Consider the following 21,451-nt stretch of genomic DNA (forward strand, 5'->3'; position numbering starts at 1 on the left):
GATATAAGCAAACTGATGGATTAAGCACAAGAAAATTATGTAATGTAATCCTAAAAAAGTATACATGAAAATAACTCAAGAGATGGTAAAGAAAATTGGTAGAGGTCTGGGGAAATTATTTAGCTTGCTATTTTAATTGGTCAACAGCAGAGAAATGACATTGGAAAGGTTGTCTGTTGTTAAGATCTATATTTGTCTTATGCTTAATTTTTTTTGTTATATAGTGTGTTGCCTTATCAAACTCTCTTTTCTGAAATGAAAAGCCACTCTTCTTTTCTTGCTGGTACTACTCATCTTTCCCTTATTGTTGCAATTGTTGTGGGGAAGACTGAACAATAACAAAGAATGTTCCAATTCTTCTTGTATGCCTCCCCCCTCCCCCAAGCATATTAGCCTGTAAATAAGAAATTAGGACTAGGAGAATCAACACTGTGCTGGGGAAATGCCAAATTGTTTCTCTTTTTATTAACAGTAACAGCAGCCTAAGTGGGATTTAAGGCAACAGTGGGAGCCCACCAATCAATAACATATTCATGTTCTCCTATCTGAGGCATTTTGCAATACTTAATAGATCAACCCAGAAGTTATCTTTTCACATGTTGTCCCTTTCAGTGAATAATACAAATTAACCATAATGTTTGAACAGACTGAATTTTATATGTCTTTTAAATCTGAAATATAATTGGGCTTCAAAGAGAATATGATCAGTGAAACTATTTGATAATTATGTTAAAAAGTCTTACCGCTTGCATTTCATTAAGCTCCTTTTGATATTTTATTACCATCTGATTAAATTTCTCCTTTTCCTGGTTAAGTTCCAACTGCAACTTTCGGTTTTCCTTCTCTTTTTTCTTGAAATCTTGCATATTTACTTTCTTCCTATCTAGTTTAAAATCTTTTCGATTCATAATCTCAGCCAATTTGTTCACAGCCTATTGCATATTAAATAGAAGAAAATCAAAGTAGATACATTAATACAAATTCACCTTGGAAAGTAAGCAAAGAAGATTTCTATCTAGACAATAAATATCAATAAATATTTTTCAACCTGAATATTTTATGAAGAACATCCTCAGCTTAGTCTATTAAAGACACAGCAGATAATTAATAGCTTTACTTTGGGTTAATTAATATCTTCTCTTGGAAACCATTTCACCACTTTGTTAAAACAACTTCAAATGTTAACATTCCACAACATAAAATTAGTTGTCACATTCTGGCATCCCGCATAAATGAAACCAGCAACACAAGTTGATGTGATAAGGTTTTCTGGTAAAGCACGGACCCGGCACTAAGCGACCATTAAATAATTAAAGTTTGTGCTACCTCAATTCAAGATAAACAAATACAAATCTCACATCCATCTGGAATACATGTATAGGCTTAAGTGGTTCTATTCTAACTCAAATGAATAACCATGAGCTATGTAAGGAAACATTTTTTTGTACATGTAACTTTTGAGTCAGTAGTAAGGCAAGTCTCTTAAGTTTTCTTAGCAATATTTTTGGAAGTAGTTTGTCATTGCTTTCTTCCTAGAGATGAAAGTAACTTGATCAAAATCACTTAGCTGTTTTTACATAAAACATAACTAGAATTAATGATCTTCCAGTTTTTAGCCTGGTGTGTTAACTACAACAAAAAAATGGCTCTTGTGGAAGCATTAGTATCTCTACACGTTTGTCATCTAAATATTCATAAATGTAGTAATCTGCCTTTTATTGCATCAGACCATTTAACTATCTAGGATACCATTGACTATCAACAGTGTTTTTCAGTTTAATTTTGATGTAAAGTAACCATATGTATCACTACCCAGAAAACAATGTATCTATATGAAAGACAACTCTTTACTGATCTAATTACTGATTTTTGAGGCACCCTTTTTATACAGGTATCTTAATTATTAATGAGCATAATGGCAAATGCTTATGAGAAGGTTGTATATACATTACAAAACAAAGGTCATTTTCTGAAATAACAATTTTTAAAAATGTGGTACAGGCTCCCTAAGGCTGATCAATATATTTAAGTTTTTTTTCTGTTACTGTATGCATTAAAATTAAGAAAAACAAAATTATTTATGAAGAACCAAAACACTATATTTATGAAGACGTGTACTTAGTCACTTGTGCCCTGGTCATCTCTTGTTTTTATTACTGCAGTGCACTCCACGTGGGGCTACCCTTGAAGAGTATTTGGAAGCTAAAATTGATTCCGAATTCAGTAGCATGAACTGTTTTGGATGTCTCTAACGACCAGACATGTAATAGTAGTGTTACATGAGATGCACTGGTTGTCAATCTGCTTCCAGGTGTTGATGTCATGGGTCCAGCATATCTGAGGAGCCATCTGGCTCCAATGGGATCAGCCTGCCCTACTCATTCTGGCAGAAGGGGCCTGTCGCGGATTCCATCAGCCAAGGCTGGCAGAATCCAGGAGAAAAGCCTGTTCTGTTATTGTCCTCTGTTTTGCAACTGGAGGTGAGATTTTCCCCCACTCTTTTGGCCTTCTGGAAGGGCCTAAAAAACTGGCTCGTTACTTAGGGCCCCAATGGAGATGCACTAGGCTGGCAGTAATTGGTGTAGTGATAGAGAATGCTCCACTCTCACTCTGCATGAGTCCTTAAGTTTTTTTGTTAGTCTGTATTTAACTCTTGGAATTTTAAATATTTTTTATATTTGTAATTTATTTTTATATTTATTGTAAATTACCCAGAGTCACTTTGGATAGCAAGATGGGCTGCATATAAATTTATTAAAAAATAAATAACCTAAAATAGATGTCGTTTAAAATAGACATCTCCATCAATCTTCCAAAATACACTTACCTGTGTTTTAAGCGTTCTTTCATAGTTCAGGTTTTTTTCATACTGTGTTCTAATTGCGTTGAATTCCTCTTCTTTTTTCAATATATACTCTTGTTGAAAAAAATTAAGAATTTATGGAATTTTATTGCTTCAGTATCATATGCACTTTCTCTTCTTTGCTAAATCTTAATTTAATAGAAACAGAACAGAGTCCTGACCCTACATATTCAGCCCAGAATTATACAGGATGGGAAATGCTTAGCTTTTAAATACGGTAGACAGGCAGACTTGGTTGACTTATTAACCTAATTCATAATATAATTATGATTCACTGTGTTTTGTGAACCTAGCAACTGTGATTGTAATGTGTTTAGTTCTGTATAATACATGAAACATAAAAATGGTATTTAAAGCAAATGAACTACAGTTTGGAGTTACGTATTTATTGTATTAATGTATTTATTACTTACAATTCATAAAAAAACCTAGAATCACTTTCTTTGCTAATTAAGATCTATGTATCAACTGACACAATGTCCAAGCTGATAAGGTTCAGTTATTGCCATTCTTGGTTTTCAAAAATTACATATAAATTGCATGTGCATGGAATGTGACAAACAATGGAAAAATAAAACAGTTCCTATAGTACATGCTTAATTGTGAGAGAAAATTTAGTGTGCCCATTGTTAAATAAATATTGGCTGACTGTCTAAGTCAGTGGTCCCCAACCTTTTTTGTACCAGGGACCAGTTTCACGCAGAAACACTTTTTCAAGGACCGGCGGGGGGGAGACACTTTTTCAAGGAGGGGGAGGGGAGGAGTCCGAGTTTGGTGGTTTGCTTGCAGACGTTTCATTACCTGACTAGATAACATCTGATGTTGTTACCTAGTCGGGTAATAAAACGTCTGCCAGCAAACCACCAAGTTCAGGGAGGCTCAGGACAAGTCCCTGCAGGATGGCTGAGAAGCCCCGCCTCTCAGCCCTGCCTCCCTCAGCCTTATCCCTCAGGTGTCTGCCTCGTTCCTCTCTCAGTCTCTCTCTCGCTCCTCCACCAGCCCAGGAAGAAACTGCTTCAAAGAAGCCGGCAGGGTGGCTTTCCCTGTCGGCGCAGCTCCTCAAAGCGCCTGTTCACCCCCACCCGCCGCCCGCAGTTCAATCCAGTGCTCCGTTCTGCCTGCCTGCCTTCGTTTCTGGTTGTTTCGGAGCAGCTTGGCTGAGTAAAAGGCGAATAGTTATTATTCTCAGCCAAAGCTATTCCGAAACAACCAGAAACGAAGGCAGGCAGGCACGCAGGCAGAACGGAGCACTGGATTGAACCGCAGGCAGCGGGGTGGGGGGTGAATGGGCACTTCGGAGGAGCTGCGCCGACAGGAAAAGCCACCCTGCCGGCTTCTTTGAAGCAGTTTCTTCCTGGGCTGGTGGAGGAGCGAGAGAGCGACTGAGAGAGGAACGAGGCGGGAGGAAACCGAAGCCGCTGAGCCAGAGAGCAGGACAGGCTTTGGTTGCTTCCTCCCTGCCCTTCTTTCATTTGTGTCCTTGATCCCTGATCCCAGCAGCATTCACCGAAGGCGAAGAAAGCCGCCATTTTTATTTTATTTTTATTTTCTTTGCGGCCCGGTACCAAATGATCCACGGACCGGTACCGGTCCGCGGCCCGGTGGTTGGGAACCCCTGGTCTAAGTCATTACAGATAGTCCTTAGCTTACAACCAGTAGACCAAATATATGGTGGCCATGGACTGCATTCTGCAATCGTGTGACTGCTACTCATAATGGTACTTGCAAATGAATGGGCTCACTTAACAACCATGTTGTTTAACAACTACAAAAAAGGCTGGAAAATAACTTCTGATTACATGAGTGCCTCAACTATAACAATTTATGACTGATTTACAGTCCCAATTACAGTCATAAGTCAAGGACTGCCTGTATATTACTGACTCTTAAATTCTGTTTTCTGTTTGAGTTCTAATTTGTTTATAAGCTTTATTTCATTTTCTATTAAAATAACTCGAAGGAATCAAAACCATTAGAAATTAATAAAACAAAACAAAGTAAAAGTGGAAATAATGAGGCAATAAAAATAAAAATTTTGGGGTTTGTTTTTAAAAGGGCTATCTCAACCGTTCACAATTCCCCTTTAAATCCACTACTCAAAGTGTGAAGGTGCAAAACCTTAAAAATGGTTAGTGAAACTCTTTCAAGAATATTCCTATGTTGAGTTGAACAGATATATGGATGTGAAGATGACACCCATTTCAAATAACCACCAGGTGATTTTGCATAATTCTAATGTTTAATATAAGTTATTCAGTAAGTTAATGAGGCATCTGCTTTCACTTTTCCCCCCAGATTATATAACATGAGAGTCCATCCCATTACGAAGTACTGCCTGAATGACTTTCTAAAAGAAATTTTAAAATGCTGATGAATTTCTTCCCTAACATGGTATTTTTACCTAAAAAAATTAAACAAGACCTCCTATACGTTTTCTCATACATTCTGATAATCACTCGTATATGTATTCCAACAATTCATTGTATTTTCACGTTATCTCACATTTTTCCTAATTTACAAAAACTGAACCCTGTCTTCTTGAGTATAACTACAATCACACTTAAAATCTTTGAATTAGTTTTCTGTGTTCAATAATATTTTTATCTTTTGGTCTAATCTTCCCCTCCCACATCTATAAAGCAATATCTATAGAATACCAAACCATATTCTGCTCCTGCAATGTTGAAAGACCATTTTTCTTACTGTATAAGATAGTATTGAAAAGGCGTTAGCCTTCTTCCAAACAATGTCATTGATAATATGAAATACCTTCTTCAAGTTTTTTAATATTTCCATTTAACTCAGCATTCTCCTTTGTTAGAAAGGCCACATCTTTGGTTAATGTATTATTTGTTTCTTCAAGCTAAAGGAAAATAAAACAGTATCAGCTGCATTTGAGTAATTGTTGAGGAAAAGAAATAGAAATTTTGTAGAAGTATACTGCTTCTATTATGGAATTGAAGAATAAATGGACACAACTATATGACTAATGGCAATTCATCTTTCCATAACTTATTTTTAAATTTGACCTAGCTTAAACATATATTTTACCCATGGAGTTATTAGCAAAAATATATCAATTCAAATACTAAGTTTAAGAAGACAGTCTGTATTAGCACGGCCAAACCGATGTGATATGAGTCCAGGAAGAACATTAAAGAAATAGTTGGTTTACCAATTGGAGAAAATGGCAATATGGAGATAAGGAAAAGGGGAAGATTGAATTATTTAATTCCTATTTGTACCTGACAAAAATAGTAATCCAAGTTGCTGGAAACTTCATTGGGGAAACAGAACAGAAATCTAAGTCAAACCACACAAGGAATGGGTGAAAGAACAACTAGCTGCAAATTGAATCTTTGGGACCAGTCAGACTTACACTGTCAAAAACTGGCAGATTTTATCTCGGTGCCACTGACTGTAATCTTTGAGAACTATTAAGAGTACAAGATAAGTGCCAAAAGATTGGAAAAGAGCTGATGACATCTGGATGGGTCCTACCCTGATCTTGTTCAGGAACCTATTAAAGATCTGGGCATTCTCCCAGGGTTTGAGTTAGTTCGATGATAGTTGAGCCTCTGTTGGATGAGAGGTTTTTCTGGCTGATCTGTTTTTCTTCAGACCACTCATGATCTCTCTTGGATCATTTGTTTTTGTCTTTTATTTGTAAACTGCTCAGGATTTCTTGGTAGTCAGGCCTCTAAACTATATATGTATGAATGCACCAATAAATTTCTATCAAAAAAGAAAAAAGGCAAATCCCACAAGCTCCCAGATCAATCATGTTGAAATCACAACTGGGAAAATTCTAGAAAAGATCAGTTTGCAAGCCCTTAGAAAAGTCATTGTGGGTTTGTTAAAAACAGGACATGAAAACATGTTTTTCTTTTGACAAAGTGCATAGATTAACAGATCAAAGAAAAACTATAGATGCTGTACACTCATACTTCACTAAGGATTTGATCAAGTTGACCACAGCTGCTTAATGAAACAAAACAATGTGGGATGGATGACGCCACCAAGTTATGGATTTGCAGCTAGCTGAAAAACCATATCCAGTTATGGTCCTAAATGGTTCTATGTCAATATGAGGAAGTGATCTACTATTCAGATTCAACATTCAACTCTTCAAGGAAAGCGTAAGCTAATAACTGTTTAACATCAGATTTTGTTTCAACCAGAGCTAACTGTGTACACAGTTTCTCATGAGTCATAACTACTTTTTAAACACTACACTGGGAAATAGTACAATGTATTGTAATATTCAGCTTGGGAGACAATTTCTTACAATAGCAATGTGCTACAGCTACCTTAAGAGCTAATGGAATCTAAGGCAGTATCAACTGAGATATAGTGTCTGGTTCATGAGAAGTGACAATTTCACTTTATGTTGCATTGGTCATACTGCACCTGGGTACTGTGTCCAGTTCTGATTGACAAAATACAAGAAGTATAATGAGGATAGAGGGGGAGGACAAAGATGGAGCCCTGGAGATAACATTCTATGAAGAATGTTATAAACGAACTGGGTATGTTTGGCTTTAAGAGAACTATTAACCAGTAGAATAGTCTGCTTCCTGTACTTATTAAGACTCCATCACTGGAGCTTTTCGAAAATGGATGGATGTATATAAGATGGTATGAGGATTCTTGCCTGAGCAGGGAGTTGGCTGGAAGATCTCAAAAATCTTTTCTAACCTATAATTTTGTGATTTCCAATGCAAGAAAGCGTTTCATATTTCAATAAAGGAAACCTTACCCTTATTTAGCTATATGCATACATCCAGCATGTGACTGAAGATTTGTAAGAAAAACAAGCATGCATCATAGTAACCTCTCAATATGTAGTCACATTACTAAAGATACAATAGCTTTTTTTCTCACAATATAATAAACTGACTTCATGATACAAATATAAAAATATACCTTACCCGACTGACAATATTGTCCTTATCAGTAATTTCTTGTCTATTTCGTGATGCTGCTTTCTTACTCTCTTGTGTTAGTTCAAAATACTGTTCTTCAAGGAGAGCTCGGGCTAATTGTTCAGATTCAGCTTTTGTTTCAGCCAGATCTAACTGTGTGACAACAGCTTCTCTGCAACACAAAATTATTATTTTTAAACAAACAAATAAACAGCTCATATTTATACTTTTGCTTCACATACATTTCCACAGCCAACAAAGCTGCTTTTTAGGCACATTTTAAAATACAACCAATTACAAAAGATAAGCTGTTTTGTTTTAGCTAATGTTTTGAAAATGTGCTAACCTGACATCAAGTTGTTTCTTTTAAGAACTCTTTTTTTTCTTAAAATATAGGCAGCAATCCACAAAATTATCATATTTAAATCCTTTTTGTTTCCATGTGATAAAAAAGATTTTTCTGTTTCTGGGAGATGGGCAGTTCAAAAATGTAAAAAATACATACCTACATATACATACGTATTCCATCAACATTATCAATGTTGCTTAGAGCATCTCAATTTTAGAAGAATTCTGCCCATAAAAGTGACTTACTTTTCGTTTAGCAGTTCTTGTATTTTTTTCTGCGTTTCTTTATTTTTTTCCTCAATTTCTTCTTTGAGTTCTTTAACTTGAGTTTTATAAAGTGTCTGGAAATTTTTAAAAAAGGCAGCAGCATCATTTAGATATTGTTATAATCCAGAATTTTTCATTTATTAGTCAAATTTGGGGTGATGATGATAAGGGCTACATATTATTCAATCTATATTTGTGTATTATTTATATCAAGCTTTTACAACCACTCTTTCAAAGAGCTTGCAATATTTTTGAAAGAAATGAAAGAAGTTAAAAAACTATACAATGAAGCCAGCAACAAAGAGATAGTGTAATTTTTACTCAAAGCAATTCCCCTGATGCTGCCTACTACAGGTAGTCCTCAACCTTCAATCATTCATATAGTACCATTCAAAGTTACAACAGCACTGAAAAAGTGGCTATTTTTTCACACTTACTATCTTTGCAGCATCCCTATGATCACACGATCAAAATATGGAACTTGGCAACTGGCGTGTATTTATGATGGTTGTAGTGTAGTGTTGTAGGATCATATGACCTTCTGTGATGGGTTTCAAAGACCAGTCATTGTGCAGCATGCCAAGGTGTCTGACTGCCTGGGCAGCGTTTATTCTTTTACAAGCAAGGAAGAGTAACATAGATCAGGATTGGAGAATAGATACCACATGGGTGAAACCTCCCAACCAATCCTTAAAGAATAGTGATGTTACTAAAATGAGATCATCTATAAGTCTGGAAAGTCCAGGACTTTCCAACCCAGGATACGGAATGAGATCACGCAAGTAGCAAAGAGGCCCATATAGGTTAAACGCTGCAGTTTGCTGCTAGCACAATCTATAGGATCTCAATAGCTACTACATTGCACTCTTTTTTATTTTGTTAGACAAAGAATAATCATAAAAGGAGTTAGTAAGGGGATTATAATAAGGGCATATGCTTCACTCTGAGACAATGTAGGAGAGGGTTTGGGACGAAAAGCTATGATATATATATTGAAAAGAGAAGGGAGACATTGAACAAAGCAACACCCACTAATTAAAGCACAAATAATGACTACATAACGTAATTTTTTTCCCATTTGGGGCTGATCAAAGCAGATATAGTTAATTTATGCTGTTATGTGTGGTAGAAAGAACTAAGAGAAGAAGAAAATGTTTACTATTCTTTTCAGGATGTGATTTCCATTAAAACTTCTTAGATGTGTATGTATAATAATGTATAGTAATTGCATGCATAATAGAACTTAGCTGTGTATGTATAATAATGTAAAATAATTGTATGCAGAATTGAATAGGATTGAATTGAAGAAAAATATCCTTTACCTGTGTATAGCCCTAATTGGAACTGCTGCAGTTCAAAATAAAATAATCAAAACATGTTTGGCAGTCAGAGTATTAAATTGGCTTTTTGGATTGGACTTAGAGCTTAGAAATCATCCCAGATTGAAAGGAGAGTAAGAAACAGCGTGTGCAAGGAAATGAGAAAGGTGCGGACATGAGAAAGATAGGATTATTTGTGTGTGCTTTACTGATCTTGAGAATTATTTGTGTGTGATTTATTGGTGAAAAGAATGTTGAGTGGGAAAAAATGGGTGAGATTTCTGTGTAGTATCCCCCCACCCCCGTCCTTGCTGGTTGCTAACTTTTTGCCTTGTAAAGGTGGAGGCAAGAGGAGAGGGGGGAGTGAAGGCTTTTGATCACTTGGGCAAATTTTTTTCTTTCTCTCTCTGCTTTGCGAAAGGCAGGGCTGGAAAGTGGAAAGCATTTTTTTTATATAGGTTACATACAAACTTGTAGTCGTTGCTGGAGAAATACAAAGGAGCTTTAGATAGCTAGGCTGAGATTGGCAATCTGCCTGGAACGTTATCTGTAAAGGTGGCTCAGTTCCCAGGTTGGCAGTTCACCTAGAACAATTATTTTTGAAGATGGCTCAGTTCCCAGTTTCAGGAAGGGGAATCAAAATTCAAACTAGTTGTACTCTGTACATGCTCTTAATCCGTATTTTGATTAAAGCAGAGAATTGACACTAAAATTTGACTCCATCAGGAAGGTTTACAACAAGAATGTGAAGAATGCATAACTATTACCATCCCAACAGATAAAATCACAAAAGGTATACAATGGACTTTGCAAATCACTTTTTCTTCTAATTCTTGATAAGTACAGTAAGGTATAAATGGTGGAGTTGTGTAATGATTTTCAATTTTATTTTCAGAATAACTTATCTCTTCAATGTCCTTTGCCTGACTACGTAAACTGTATTGTTTGTCTAACGATCATTGGCTTGCTTGCTTAAGGACTTCTTCCTTTCCTGTCCTTACAAGGATCGCCATGATACCTGGAAAGTGTCCTGCTATTTTAACTTTCAAAACTTTTTCCCTTTTGGTTTAATCTCTGACTCTCATTATGTGTGTTAACTTATTTTTAACCTTCCAGGTGCTTATATCATGCCAAGGATTAACCCTAATCTCATGACCTTATCAAGTCAAGCAGATTGTTTCATCATTAACTTTGGCAAATGGATGTTAGCTACTAGGCAAGCCCTCTTTTTTTACAACATGATATTCGGCTTTTTTGTAATTTTGTACAACCTGGAATATAGCCATAATGGAACATGCTCATCGGCCGGTCATTTAAGGCCTGTCTCCACAAATAAGTAAAAAAGGAGGGAAAGAGTCTCTAAAACGTTTAAAAATATATAATTTACCTTAAATCAATTGACTGTTTTTATTCAAAATTTAACTACTTGGGGGTGAGGGGGCAAGGCTGTGCTACTATGTTTGCTCCTATAGGACCTTTGTGGATTCCAGCTGATTGTGTTCGCCCAGCCAAGGATGTTATGGCACCAGTCCCTGGATCTGGTCCCAATCCCAGGAATTTGACTCTACAGATAGCACAGTGTCCAATCTGGGCTCATTTGTTTATGCTTGATTGTTTACAGCTGTTCTTTGGCAACAGTGGCTTTATTCCACCCAAACACTCACTCGAACAACGAATGAAGTAAAACTTATGGGTGCAATTGGCTAACATCACACAGAATGATGTCTTTTGTTTATCTGAAGCTTATGATATGGAACATTAGCTTTCTACATGTTTAGTTCCTGTTCGCACTCCTACAGTAATTCAAAACTTCATTGGCTTAAGTGGATTTTTATTAAATGGAAGCTTTAACTGTGCGACTATATCTAGTTGGGAGTTTGCTGCCTATTATCCACCCCCTGATGCAATTGCTTTACACACCTCAATGGTAGTAGTCCCTGTAAATATAACCTGTGTAAAAGTAGTTAATTGCACATCTTCAAGTAAAAACCCTCACTGTCATCGCATTAGCTCACCTACTCTGAACTGCACAGCTTTGGAAGAGACTTTCTTTAACTTTGCCCATGTATGGCTACTGCAAGGATGGTTTTTACATGTGTTCAAGAAACTTTTAATTATATTCCTGTTTTGCTTTCTAAACAATAACTTTATCCTTCAAATCATTCTTGAAGGGTCATGCTAGATAGCACTTGTGACTCTGAAACAACCTTACTTAATAAAGCAGAACACATAGTGCTAGCTTTGTCTACAGTGGGCATGCCAGCAATTGCTGCTCACACTCACCTTAACATTAACTCTGTTACACATAATTTAGAAAAAACAATTATGTAATTTAGCAAAACCAATTAATGTTACTTCTTCAGCTATCTCAACAATCAACCATGAGATGCAAGCGTTGAGGAAGGCTATTCTACAAAATCTATGTTGTTTTAATTTGTTTGATGGGTCACGAACTATCCAGCACCAGCTTAATATTTTGCACAATTTGGCCTTGGATTTGAAAATTGATAATTTAGGATCTTGGTGGGAATGCTTTTGGGTTTGGTTGCCCACAGGCTTAATGGGAAAAAAATTACGCTATGTAGTCATTATTTGTGCTTTAATTAATGGGTGTTGGTTTGTTCAATGTCTCCCTTCTCTTTGCAATATATCTATCACAGCTTTTCGTCCCAAACCCTCTCCTACATTGCCTCAGGGTCAAGTATATGCCCTGTATAAACAACTACAAGCATGTTCTTCTATTGATTATTATGAATCCTCCCCTAACTCCTTTTATGATTCTTCTTTAACTAATAAAATTAAAAAGAGTGAAATGTAGTAGCTATTGAGATCCTGTAGATGGTGCTAGCAGCAAACTGCAGCGGTTAACCTATATGGGCCTCTTTGTGACTAGCATGATCTCATTCTCTATCTTAGGTTGGAAAGTCCCAGACTTTCCAGACTTATAGGTGATCTCATTTTACTAACATCATCACTATTCTTAAGGATTGGTTGGGGGAGTTCACCCATGTGGTATCTATTCTCCAATCCTGATGCTGTATCTATGTTACTCTTCCTTGCTTGTAAAAATGGTATAAAAGAATAAACGCTGCCCAGGCAGTCAGACATCTTGGCACCTTGCACAATGACTGGTCTTTGAAGCCCATCACAGACCTTAAACATAAGCAAATCAATCACAACAAGCACTTTGCCTTGAGAGTTCCAGTTGTTTAAAAATAATAATGAAAGTGGAAGAAGGCATTTTATAACAGTCATTTCTTGGATATTTTGTGAAAAACTGGTTTTATTATAGCAATTCTTTAAACAAACCTATCTCTTCAGAGATAGATTTATTGGAAATCCAAAATACAGGTGCCAATATAACTAGGTGAGGTTTTAGAAAGTCAAGCTAGGTATACTATTGAGCCCAACCTAATACATGTGTCCAAAAGGTCAACAAGGGCAAGTCCAGAATGGTTAAAAGTCTGGAAGAAAAATGTATGTTTACCATTTTTTTAGTTTTACAGCAGAGAAGAATAGAAATCAATCAGTAATAGAAAAAACAGCTGTGTACCTTTCTTGTTCTTCCTCCCCCACTTACCACTTTTCCCATTCTAAGGCACAAACATTATTTAAAAGTGAAGGTCATTATTAATACATTAATGCAAGTTGTACACAACATAATTAAATGCTTGTGCAATATAAAGAACACTTACAGAAAAGTATTGTTCAGCCTCTAGTTGATCTTGTAGTTCACGCATTTGGCCTTCATTCCCTCTGTATTGCCTTTGAGGTGGAAAAAATAAAGCAATTTCTGTTCTGAACTCCTAGTCATTAGGTGTTCAGTAGATCAAGTAATAAAAGTATTATTTGAGTAGAACACAGGCAACTTAAGAAGTCTAGAAGTTTAAAATATTTATGCCATCAGTTTTCATGGATAGCTTCCATGAGATATTTGCATAAATAACTATAAATAGTGAAGTCAAATGTCAATACAACATAGCATAAACGACATTACTAAAAGCAGTCCTTTACAATATAGTTCTTTTTGAGAATAAAAAATGTAACTTACTTAGCCAGCTGAGCCAACTCAAATTCTGCCAGTCTTTTTGCTTCCAACAATGCGTTAATCTCCTGTTTTAGCTGTTTCTCAGAACTCTTTAAACTATCTGCTTCTATAGCATGCATCTTCAGTTCATTCTGTGTCATCACTCTTTTATTTATCTCATGTTCCAATTGAAGTGCCAGATTCTTAACCTAAAACACAGTAAAAATGTATTCATTTCTACATACTTATTCTGGCATTATCCAATTTCAGGCCAAGAATGAAAATGTTCTAATTATTAAGAAAATTCTACTCCTTATATTAAATCCACATATATAAGAATGTGCAGCATTTGAATCTGAAGTGAAAAGGGCTTTGAAGCAGGTGTTGGAGTTAACACTGGGTTCCTAAGTTAACACTGTAGGTGTACGATTTCAGGAAAATATATATTTGAATTAAGGAGATGCTAACAACACACTCACAACTACTTTGAAGACCTTGTTGTATCCTCCTGGCACTCCCTTAACTTAAGCATGTATTTTCTTCCATGGCTGCCATGTGAGCCCAGGAAAAGATGGTAGTATTTTTGAAAAGTTGCTGGCAGGCACAACCCATGCTTATTCCAAAACATTACTTTAAGCTTTGGATTGCTACATGTATATATAGCAATATTAGAATTATATCTGACATCAAAAACAACACTTATGCCATTTTTTCTTTGCATTAAATTATCTCAATCAAAATACTAAAAATCAATTTCAAAGGCATTTTGCCTTCAGACATCTGGAATTCTGGCCTGAAATGTTCAACTTCTGCAAACTATGTGGTCCTTTTGGGTTCTATTCTAAAAGAATATGTACAGCAAGACTATACAACAACAAGGGCTTTCCTTAACAAGTTCCAAAGGTTTAATATTTTGAGACTTCTGGTGAAAATTAATGGTAGTTTAGTTCTGTTTGTCTTTAGGGAAGACAACACCACAGTTGAGATTGGTGCCCAGAAGCTAGTGCCTGAAGCCAAACTTCCTCTGTTCCAGATAAAGGAGGAAGTGTGAAAACAACTATCTGATTAAACCAGGAAAATCCAGACCAGATGGATTACCATTTTTTATTACAAATGCTTTCTGGGGTGAACTTTTACAACTCCTCCAAATTACAATAAGCTCTATTCTGTAAGAGCCATGGTGGCACAGTGGTTAGAATGCATATTGCATGCTAATTCTGCTGACTGCCAGGAGTTCGATTCTGACCGGCTCAAGGATCAGCAATCTGGAGCCAGTCAGGATCAAACTCCTGGCAGTTGCGTAAAGTTAACCTGCAATATTGGATTCTAACCATTGCGCCAATGCTGAGAAAAAGGTTTTCAAAAAATAGAAGAACAAGATATAAGACTTGTGTGGGATAGTTATTTATAGTATGATAAAGTTAATATAGATGATATATTAATTTAATATATCATCTGTTTTATCATTAAAGTTTTAATATTTCTATTCTTTTCCGATGTATCAAAACAAAGGTTCAGATAGTTTCATAAGAAGTCTCATGTACCTGTCAATGGCCTTCCAATTCAATTTAAAACTGCTTAATTATGATTCAGGAAAGATTTTAGAATATCATGCCCAGAGCCTTAGGTGTGAGGAAGTTTATAAATAAATAATTTGTGAAAATAATTTTGTGGTGGATTTGAAGCTACACACAGATTTTTTTGGTTCATAGAAACAAAGTAATTTTTCATGTATGCCTAAAAGGAATGTTCATATGAGTATAGAAATTACTGTCTTACCTCATCTTCCAGTCTCTCTTTCTGTTCAGTAAGGTGCTCAATCTTCTGTTGTGATTGCTTCAGATCAAAGTCTAACATGGAACATCGTTTTTCAATCTGAACTATTCTATTTTCTGCCTTCTCTCTTGCTGCTCGTTCTTCCTTTACCTTTTTTTCAATTTCTATGAGAAAAAGAGAGACAACAAAAATTATAGGTAGTCCTCACTTACTACGAATGTGTAGCTAAGCTGAAGCCACATCAGTTCATTTCTGGCTCAATTGTTAAACAAATAACTGTGGGTCATTAAATGTGATGTCAGTGACTAGAGTTTGTGATTTTCTGCCAGCTTCCCAATTTGCTTGTTGGAAGCTGGCTGTGAAGATCACAAATGGCAATCATGGATCATGGAACACTGCAACTGTCATAAATGTGCACTGGTTACCAACTGCCCAAATTATGATCATGTAGAGTATAGGAATATAGCCATCACTTAGAACAGGGGTCTCCAAACTTGGCAACTTTGAGGCTTGTGGACTTCAACTCCCAGAATTCCTCAGGCAGCTTCTGGCTGAGGAGTTCTGGGAGTTGAAGTCCACAAGCCTCAAAGTTGCCAAGCTTGGAGAATCCTGACTTAGAAGATCAGTTATAACATTTTCAGCATCATCATATCTTTGAACAGTTAATGAATAAGTGATTGCTAAGTGAGAATTATCTGTAATGTACATTAAGAAAGCAAAAAAGAACGTGTTTATGAGATCTTGCAAATATCCTACTGAGGGGCAAGAGAAAATATTAAGCATTTGGGGAAGCTATATTAATATATACGGTAAAAATCTCCTAGAATTGTTACCTGTAATATAATGATATATCTAATTCATATAGATTACATACAATATGAGAAACAGAGACTGGTACCTAGATTTTTTTCCTAATTAAATAATACCGTATTTCTCACAAAATAAGGCCGGGCTTTATTTTTTTGACCCCCGAAAAAACGGCTAGGCCATCTTTTCGGGGGTGACTTAAATCCCCCCCTTGCATCCTTGGGCAGGCGGGCGGTGGCTTGGATGTTGACCTCGGTGTTGGTGGGGCACTTCGTATCAGGAGACCTTCCGCCACCATTGCTTTGTCTTCTCCCTGTGCTGCTGCGGCTTTTAGAGCAACGCCGCAGCATTTGGCACAGCCACACGCGGCCAGTCAGGGCTCTTCCCTGCAACCAGAGCCCGGCGAAGACACTCGGCTTCAGGCACTCCTTTCGCCACCTTCCCTTCGCCTTCAAAGGCAAAGCCAATTCTTTTAAAAATGGCGCCCTACTACTGGTACGACAAAGCCTCCCCTGCCCGAGAGGGCAGCCCAACCCCATGTGGGGAGGCGAATCTCCCGGGGCCACAGCGCAGGATAGGCCCACCCTGGGAGAAGCGCCCAGCCGCAATCCCTGCCTGGCACCAGGCAGAGCATGAAGAGCTTTGCCTGGGGCGCCCAGCGCAACTGACAGGTGGACTCTCCTGCCCAGCGGCGGAGCTCTCGCCAAGGCAGCGAGCGGCTCCCCGCTGGGCCCTCCGCTCATCCCGCCAGGGCCGCGCCAGAGCCGTGCGGGCTGGGAAAGCGAGCCATGGGTGCGCGCCCGCCTGACAAGCGAAAGAACCAGGCCGACCCAAGCTTGGCTTCCATCCCAAGTCCCTCCAGCCCGAACCTGAAGGGGCCACCGGGAGAGGCCGAGGCAGTGATAGCGCCCACCCATCCATGGACAGGAAGGCAAAGCGACGGTCTGCACCGTCTCCTCCTCCAAGCTGAGCCCCGAGTGAGCGCCTCTGCCCGATGCCCACGCCGCTGCAGCGTTTGGAGCTGCTGGTGCATTTGGAGATGCGTGGGGATGGGAACGGGCTGGGAGAGGGGAGGAAAAGATGGGTGGCTTCGGGCTCTCTCCGCCGGACCTGCCGGCCAGGGAAGCAGCGCTGCTGTCGCCTTGCCTCCATGTCCGCAGACGGGTGGGCATTATCACTACCTCGGGCAGCCTCTCCCGGTGGCCCCTTCAGGTTTGGGCTGGAGGGACTTGGGAAGGAAGCCAAGCTCGGGTCGGCCAGGCTCTTTTGCTTGGCAGGCGGGCACACACCTGCGGCTCGCTTTCCCAGCTCTGTCCAGCCCGCAAGGCTCTGGCGCGGCCCTGGTGGGATGAGCGGAGGGCCCAGCAAGGAGGTGCTCGCTGCCTTGGCGAGAGCTCCGCCGCCGGGCAGGAGGGCCCACCTGTCAGCTGCACTGGGGGCCCTAGGCGAAGCTCTTCGCACTCTGCCCGGCGCCAAGCAGGGATTGCGGCTGGGCACTTCTCCCGGGGTGGGCTGATCCTGCACTGTGGCCCTGAGAGGTTCGCCTCCCCACATGGGGTTGGGCTGCCCTCTCGGGCAGGGGAGGCTTTGTCGTACCAGTAGTAGGGCGTCATTTTTAAAAGAATTGGCTTTGCCTTCAAAGGCGAAGGAAAGGCGGCGACAGGAGCGCCTGAAGCAGAGTGTCTCTGCCGGGCTCCGGTTGCAGGGAGGAGCCCTGACTGGCCACGCGTGGCTACGCTAAACGTCGTGGCGTTGCTCTAAACGCCACAGCAGCACGGGAAGAAGAGAAAGCAACGGTGGCAGAAGGTCTCCCGATACAAAGTGCCCCACCAATGGCGAAGTCAACGCAGGCAGCACCATATCCAGGTATGCAATAAAAGTATTTCCTAACGGCAAGCCCCCCCCGCCATTTCCCATTTCGCATGTTTAATATAGGCCTTAATTTGGGGGAGGGGCTTAATTTAATTTTATGCCTATAAAACATGCTGGGACTTCCTATTGGGAGAGGCCGTATTGTTGGAGAAACACGGTATAAAATAAGTACCCCACATCTCAGCAGGTATCAGTTTTCCCAGGTAGGCAAATAGGAAACAAGACCAGACATGTAAGACTACATTAACAGAATCTTTTCAGTATGATGGCACAAATATTCTGCTGTCTCTTTTATATCCTGAGAAGGTAAGAAGGTTCCTTTCCCAGTTTCTTTCCCTGCCCATTATGTAGATGTGGGCTATGTCCTCCCTTATCTAATCATTCCCTAAGCAACATCTCTTCCCTCCATCTCCAATGTCATTATAGCAAGCACGTTTCTAGTAAAAAAGACTTTCCTACAATAATAGATTAATATTCTGTAGAAATCTACTGTATTTCCAGAACTATGATGAATCATATTGAAAGTTAACTTGACACCCACAATATCCCATTTCCTAAAGGAAATTTCCCAAAGCGTAATTTACAGCAAGCCCCCAAAAGCATGCAGGTTAGACAGCTTAGTCTCAAGTGGAAAATCTTTAGAAAACCAAAGATCTTTAGGGCAAATAGGGATTTTTTTTTTGGGGGAATCCCAAAAGAAAGATGGCAAATTACATGGCTGCCAAGGAGGCCAGATAAATAGAAAGGAATATGCAATCAATTATTTAAAGAGAAATATATCAATACTAATTATATATTAACCTTGCTTATTCTTTAAAAACTTACCACACATAGCAACAGATTTGGCCTCTTCTATTGATTGATGCTTGTCAGTTAACCGAGCTTTGTTTATATTGTGTTCGTTTATTTCTTGCTCTAAACGTTGTTGTACCATTTTAAGTTTGTAGTTTAGATCTATTTCTAAGTTATTCTTCTCCTGCAAGATATTTTGTATAAAATGGTGTCAGATATACTAAATATGACATGTATTCATATTTTATTATATTTTTCAGTACCTTTCTTCTTCCTACATACCTTTTTGTTTGATGTTCATCTCCTAGATCCTGTGTATGTATCAGTAAAATGCCTATGGGATATGGGCAATAATATACTACCGTGTTTCTCATATAATAAGGCCGGGTCTTATTTTTTTTTGAGCCCCGAAAAAATGGCTAGGCTGTCTTTTGGGGGGGGGGTTCTTAATTCCCCCCCCCCTTGCATGTTCGGGCAGGCGGGCGGCGATGGCTTGGATGTAGACCTCGGCATTGGTGGGGAACTTCGTATTGGGGTCAACACAGGCAGCACCATATCCGGGTGTGTAACAAAAGTACTTCCTAACGGCAAGCCCCCCCCACCATTCCCCCATTTCGCATGTTTCGCATGTTTTAATTTGGGGGGAGGGGCTTAATTTCATTTCATGCCTATAAAGCATGCTGGGACTTCCTATTGGGGGAGGCCATATTGTTGGAGAAACAGGGTAACTTGAATGATAGTTTCTAAACCCTAGCCTGCATAGAGTGAAATGTAATTGGAGTAAAAACTATGTGTTGGTTTTACTTATGGTACATTAACCAAAATATGTCAAAGGGACCAAGGTTATCCTTACTGTTATTAGGTAATATTGCATTTGGCACAGATACAGTTAAAGTTGATAATGTATCATACACTTTCTCTAGATTGCTAAATAAAGAAGCCTTGGTGAATAAAAGAAGTCAATATGTATAGGGTCACTGAGTGATGACTGTGACATATGGAAAACTATGAACTGAAGTGTAAGATGCATAAATGGTAAACAATATGGAAGAAAATGGGAAAAATGCATGTGTGAGAGTAAGAGGAGATGCAGAGAAGCAAGGATGTGGGTTCAATTATAAAAGAGCTAAAATATAGATCAGGATCACCCTTCAAAAGAAGTAAAATAGTTGTAAGAGCCTGCTTCTGCCCATTTTAAATTAAAGTGAAGCTTAGGCATGTCAACAGAAACATAACTTTAAATTGAATGCAGTTGAAATGAGTTACTTAAAAAGAATACAGGTAATTACTGAATTACGAGAGTTCTCTTAGAGAATGTTCAAAGTTACATAATAAGCACCCCCTAGTGTTTATGAACTTCCTTTGAAACTATGGATGTTGCAGCATCATGGCAGTTGTGAACTGTGAACTTATGAACAACCGCAGAGGCTCTGCAAGATTTGTCCTGCCTATTTCCCTCCGCTCTGCACTTCACCAGCCAAAAGGGAGGTTCAGAGGGGCAGGCCCGTCCCTGTGACACCCAGTTTTGGCCTGCACAAGGCTTATAGATTTGTTATTCTAAATATGTAATGATTTTATTCCAAGATACATAAGACTTCGTTTGTGCCTCATTACTTACCTTTTCAGAGTGATTGAGCATGTCTTGAGCCTTTTTTCTTTCTTCTTCTACTCGCTCAAGATTGTTTTTCACACCTTTGATTTCTTCTTGTAAAGATGTAATCCGAGCTACAGAATTAATTAAATATATTTCACTGTATCTATGACTCCAGATGGACAAGAATTGTTTACCTACATAAACTCTTCACATATATCAAAGATAATTCATTAAGAAAATAAAGTATATTTAAAGTCTTAGGTCTATGTGCTCAACTTTCATTAAAGTATTAATTAAACTGAAAATGTGTATTTTCATATGGGTACACAACTATGCAAATAAATTGAAAAGGAAGTGTATGCAAGAAAGGCTAAGTGACCACATTTAATTAAAATGGCAGATATGGAATATTCACATTTGCAAAAAAAATGCTAGTCTTTATTGATTTGAAGAATTTATATTTACTGATGCAGATAATGTCCACAAATTTCCCAACATTTTTGTAGAGTAGCACAAGTAAAAGGCTTTTTTGGAAAGACATTAAGTGACCTATACATTCCTCAGAAAAGTATTTTAACCCACCATCTATTGTTCACCCTCAATAAACAGTATTTATGATGAATATTTAATAGCTGTAAAAAATAAAATCATAAGATTTAAGTCCTGTTCAAAAGTAGATTTTCTTAACTATTTGCACAAGATAAAGAGAACCAAGAATAATTAAGGCAGGATAAGAGAGAAAGTATTTTATTCTCACACTATGATCATTATTTGTGGAAATACTATTTTTGTGAACATTCTTTTTATATTGTGAAATATATAACATATTTCATAACATAACGCAACACAACAAACACAATA

The 21,451-nt window shown here is 38.2% G+C and overlaps 1 protein-coding gene across 3 annotated transcripts in view; it reads right to left on the bottom strand.

The window, feature by feature from the left end:
• The window catches only part of ROCK1 (Rho associated coiled-coil containing protein kinase 1), an 86,471-nt gene that overhangs the window by 16,500 nt on the left and 48,520 nt on the right, over positions 1 to 21,451 (bottom strand). For all 3 annotated transcript variants that reach the window (XM_026699332.2, XM_026699333.2, XM_087931149.1), the window contains 10 exons: positions 20,615 to 20,721; positions 19,030 to 19,180; positions 15,529 to 15,689; positions 13,774 to 13,958; positions 13,418 to 13,487; positions 8,383 to 8,477; positions 7,795 to 7,960; positions 5,633 to 5,726; positions 2,828 to 2,916; positions 744 to 932 (listed from right to left, as the gene is read on the bottom strand). In XM_026699332.2, coding sequence (XP_026555117.1) covers positions 744 to 932; positions 2,828 to 2,916; positions 5,633 to 5,726; positions 7,795 to 7,960; positions 8,383 to 8,477; positions 13,418 to 13,487; positions 13,774 to 13,958; positions 15,529 to 15,689; positions 19,030 to 19,180; positions 20,615 to 20,721 — 1,307 coding nt within the window. The remainder of the gene's footprint in view (positions 1 to 743; positions 933 to 2,827; positions 2,917 to 5,632; positions 5,727 to 7,794; positions 7,961 to 8,382; positions 8,478 to 13,417; positions 13,488 to 13,773; positions 13,959 to 15,528; positions 15,690 to 19,029; positions 19,181 to 20,614; positions 20,722 to 21,451) is intronic.

The sequence above is a fragment of the Pseudonaja textilis genome, chromosome 3 (assembly GCF_049901715.1).
Source record: "Pseudonaja textilis isolate UNSWEBS1 chromosome 3, rPseTex1.2, whole genome shotgun sequence".
Lineage (NCBI taxonomy): Eukaryota > Metazoa > Chordata > Lepidosauria > Squamata > Elapidae > Pseudonaja > Pseudonaja textilis.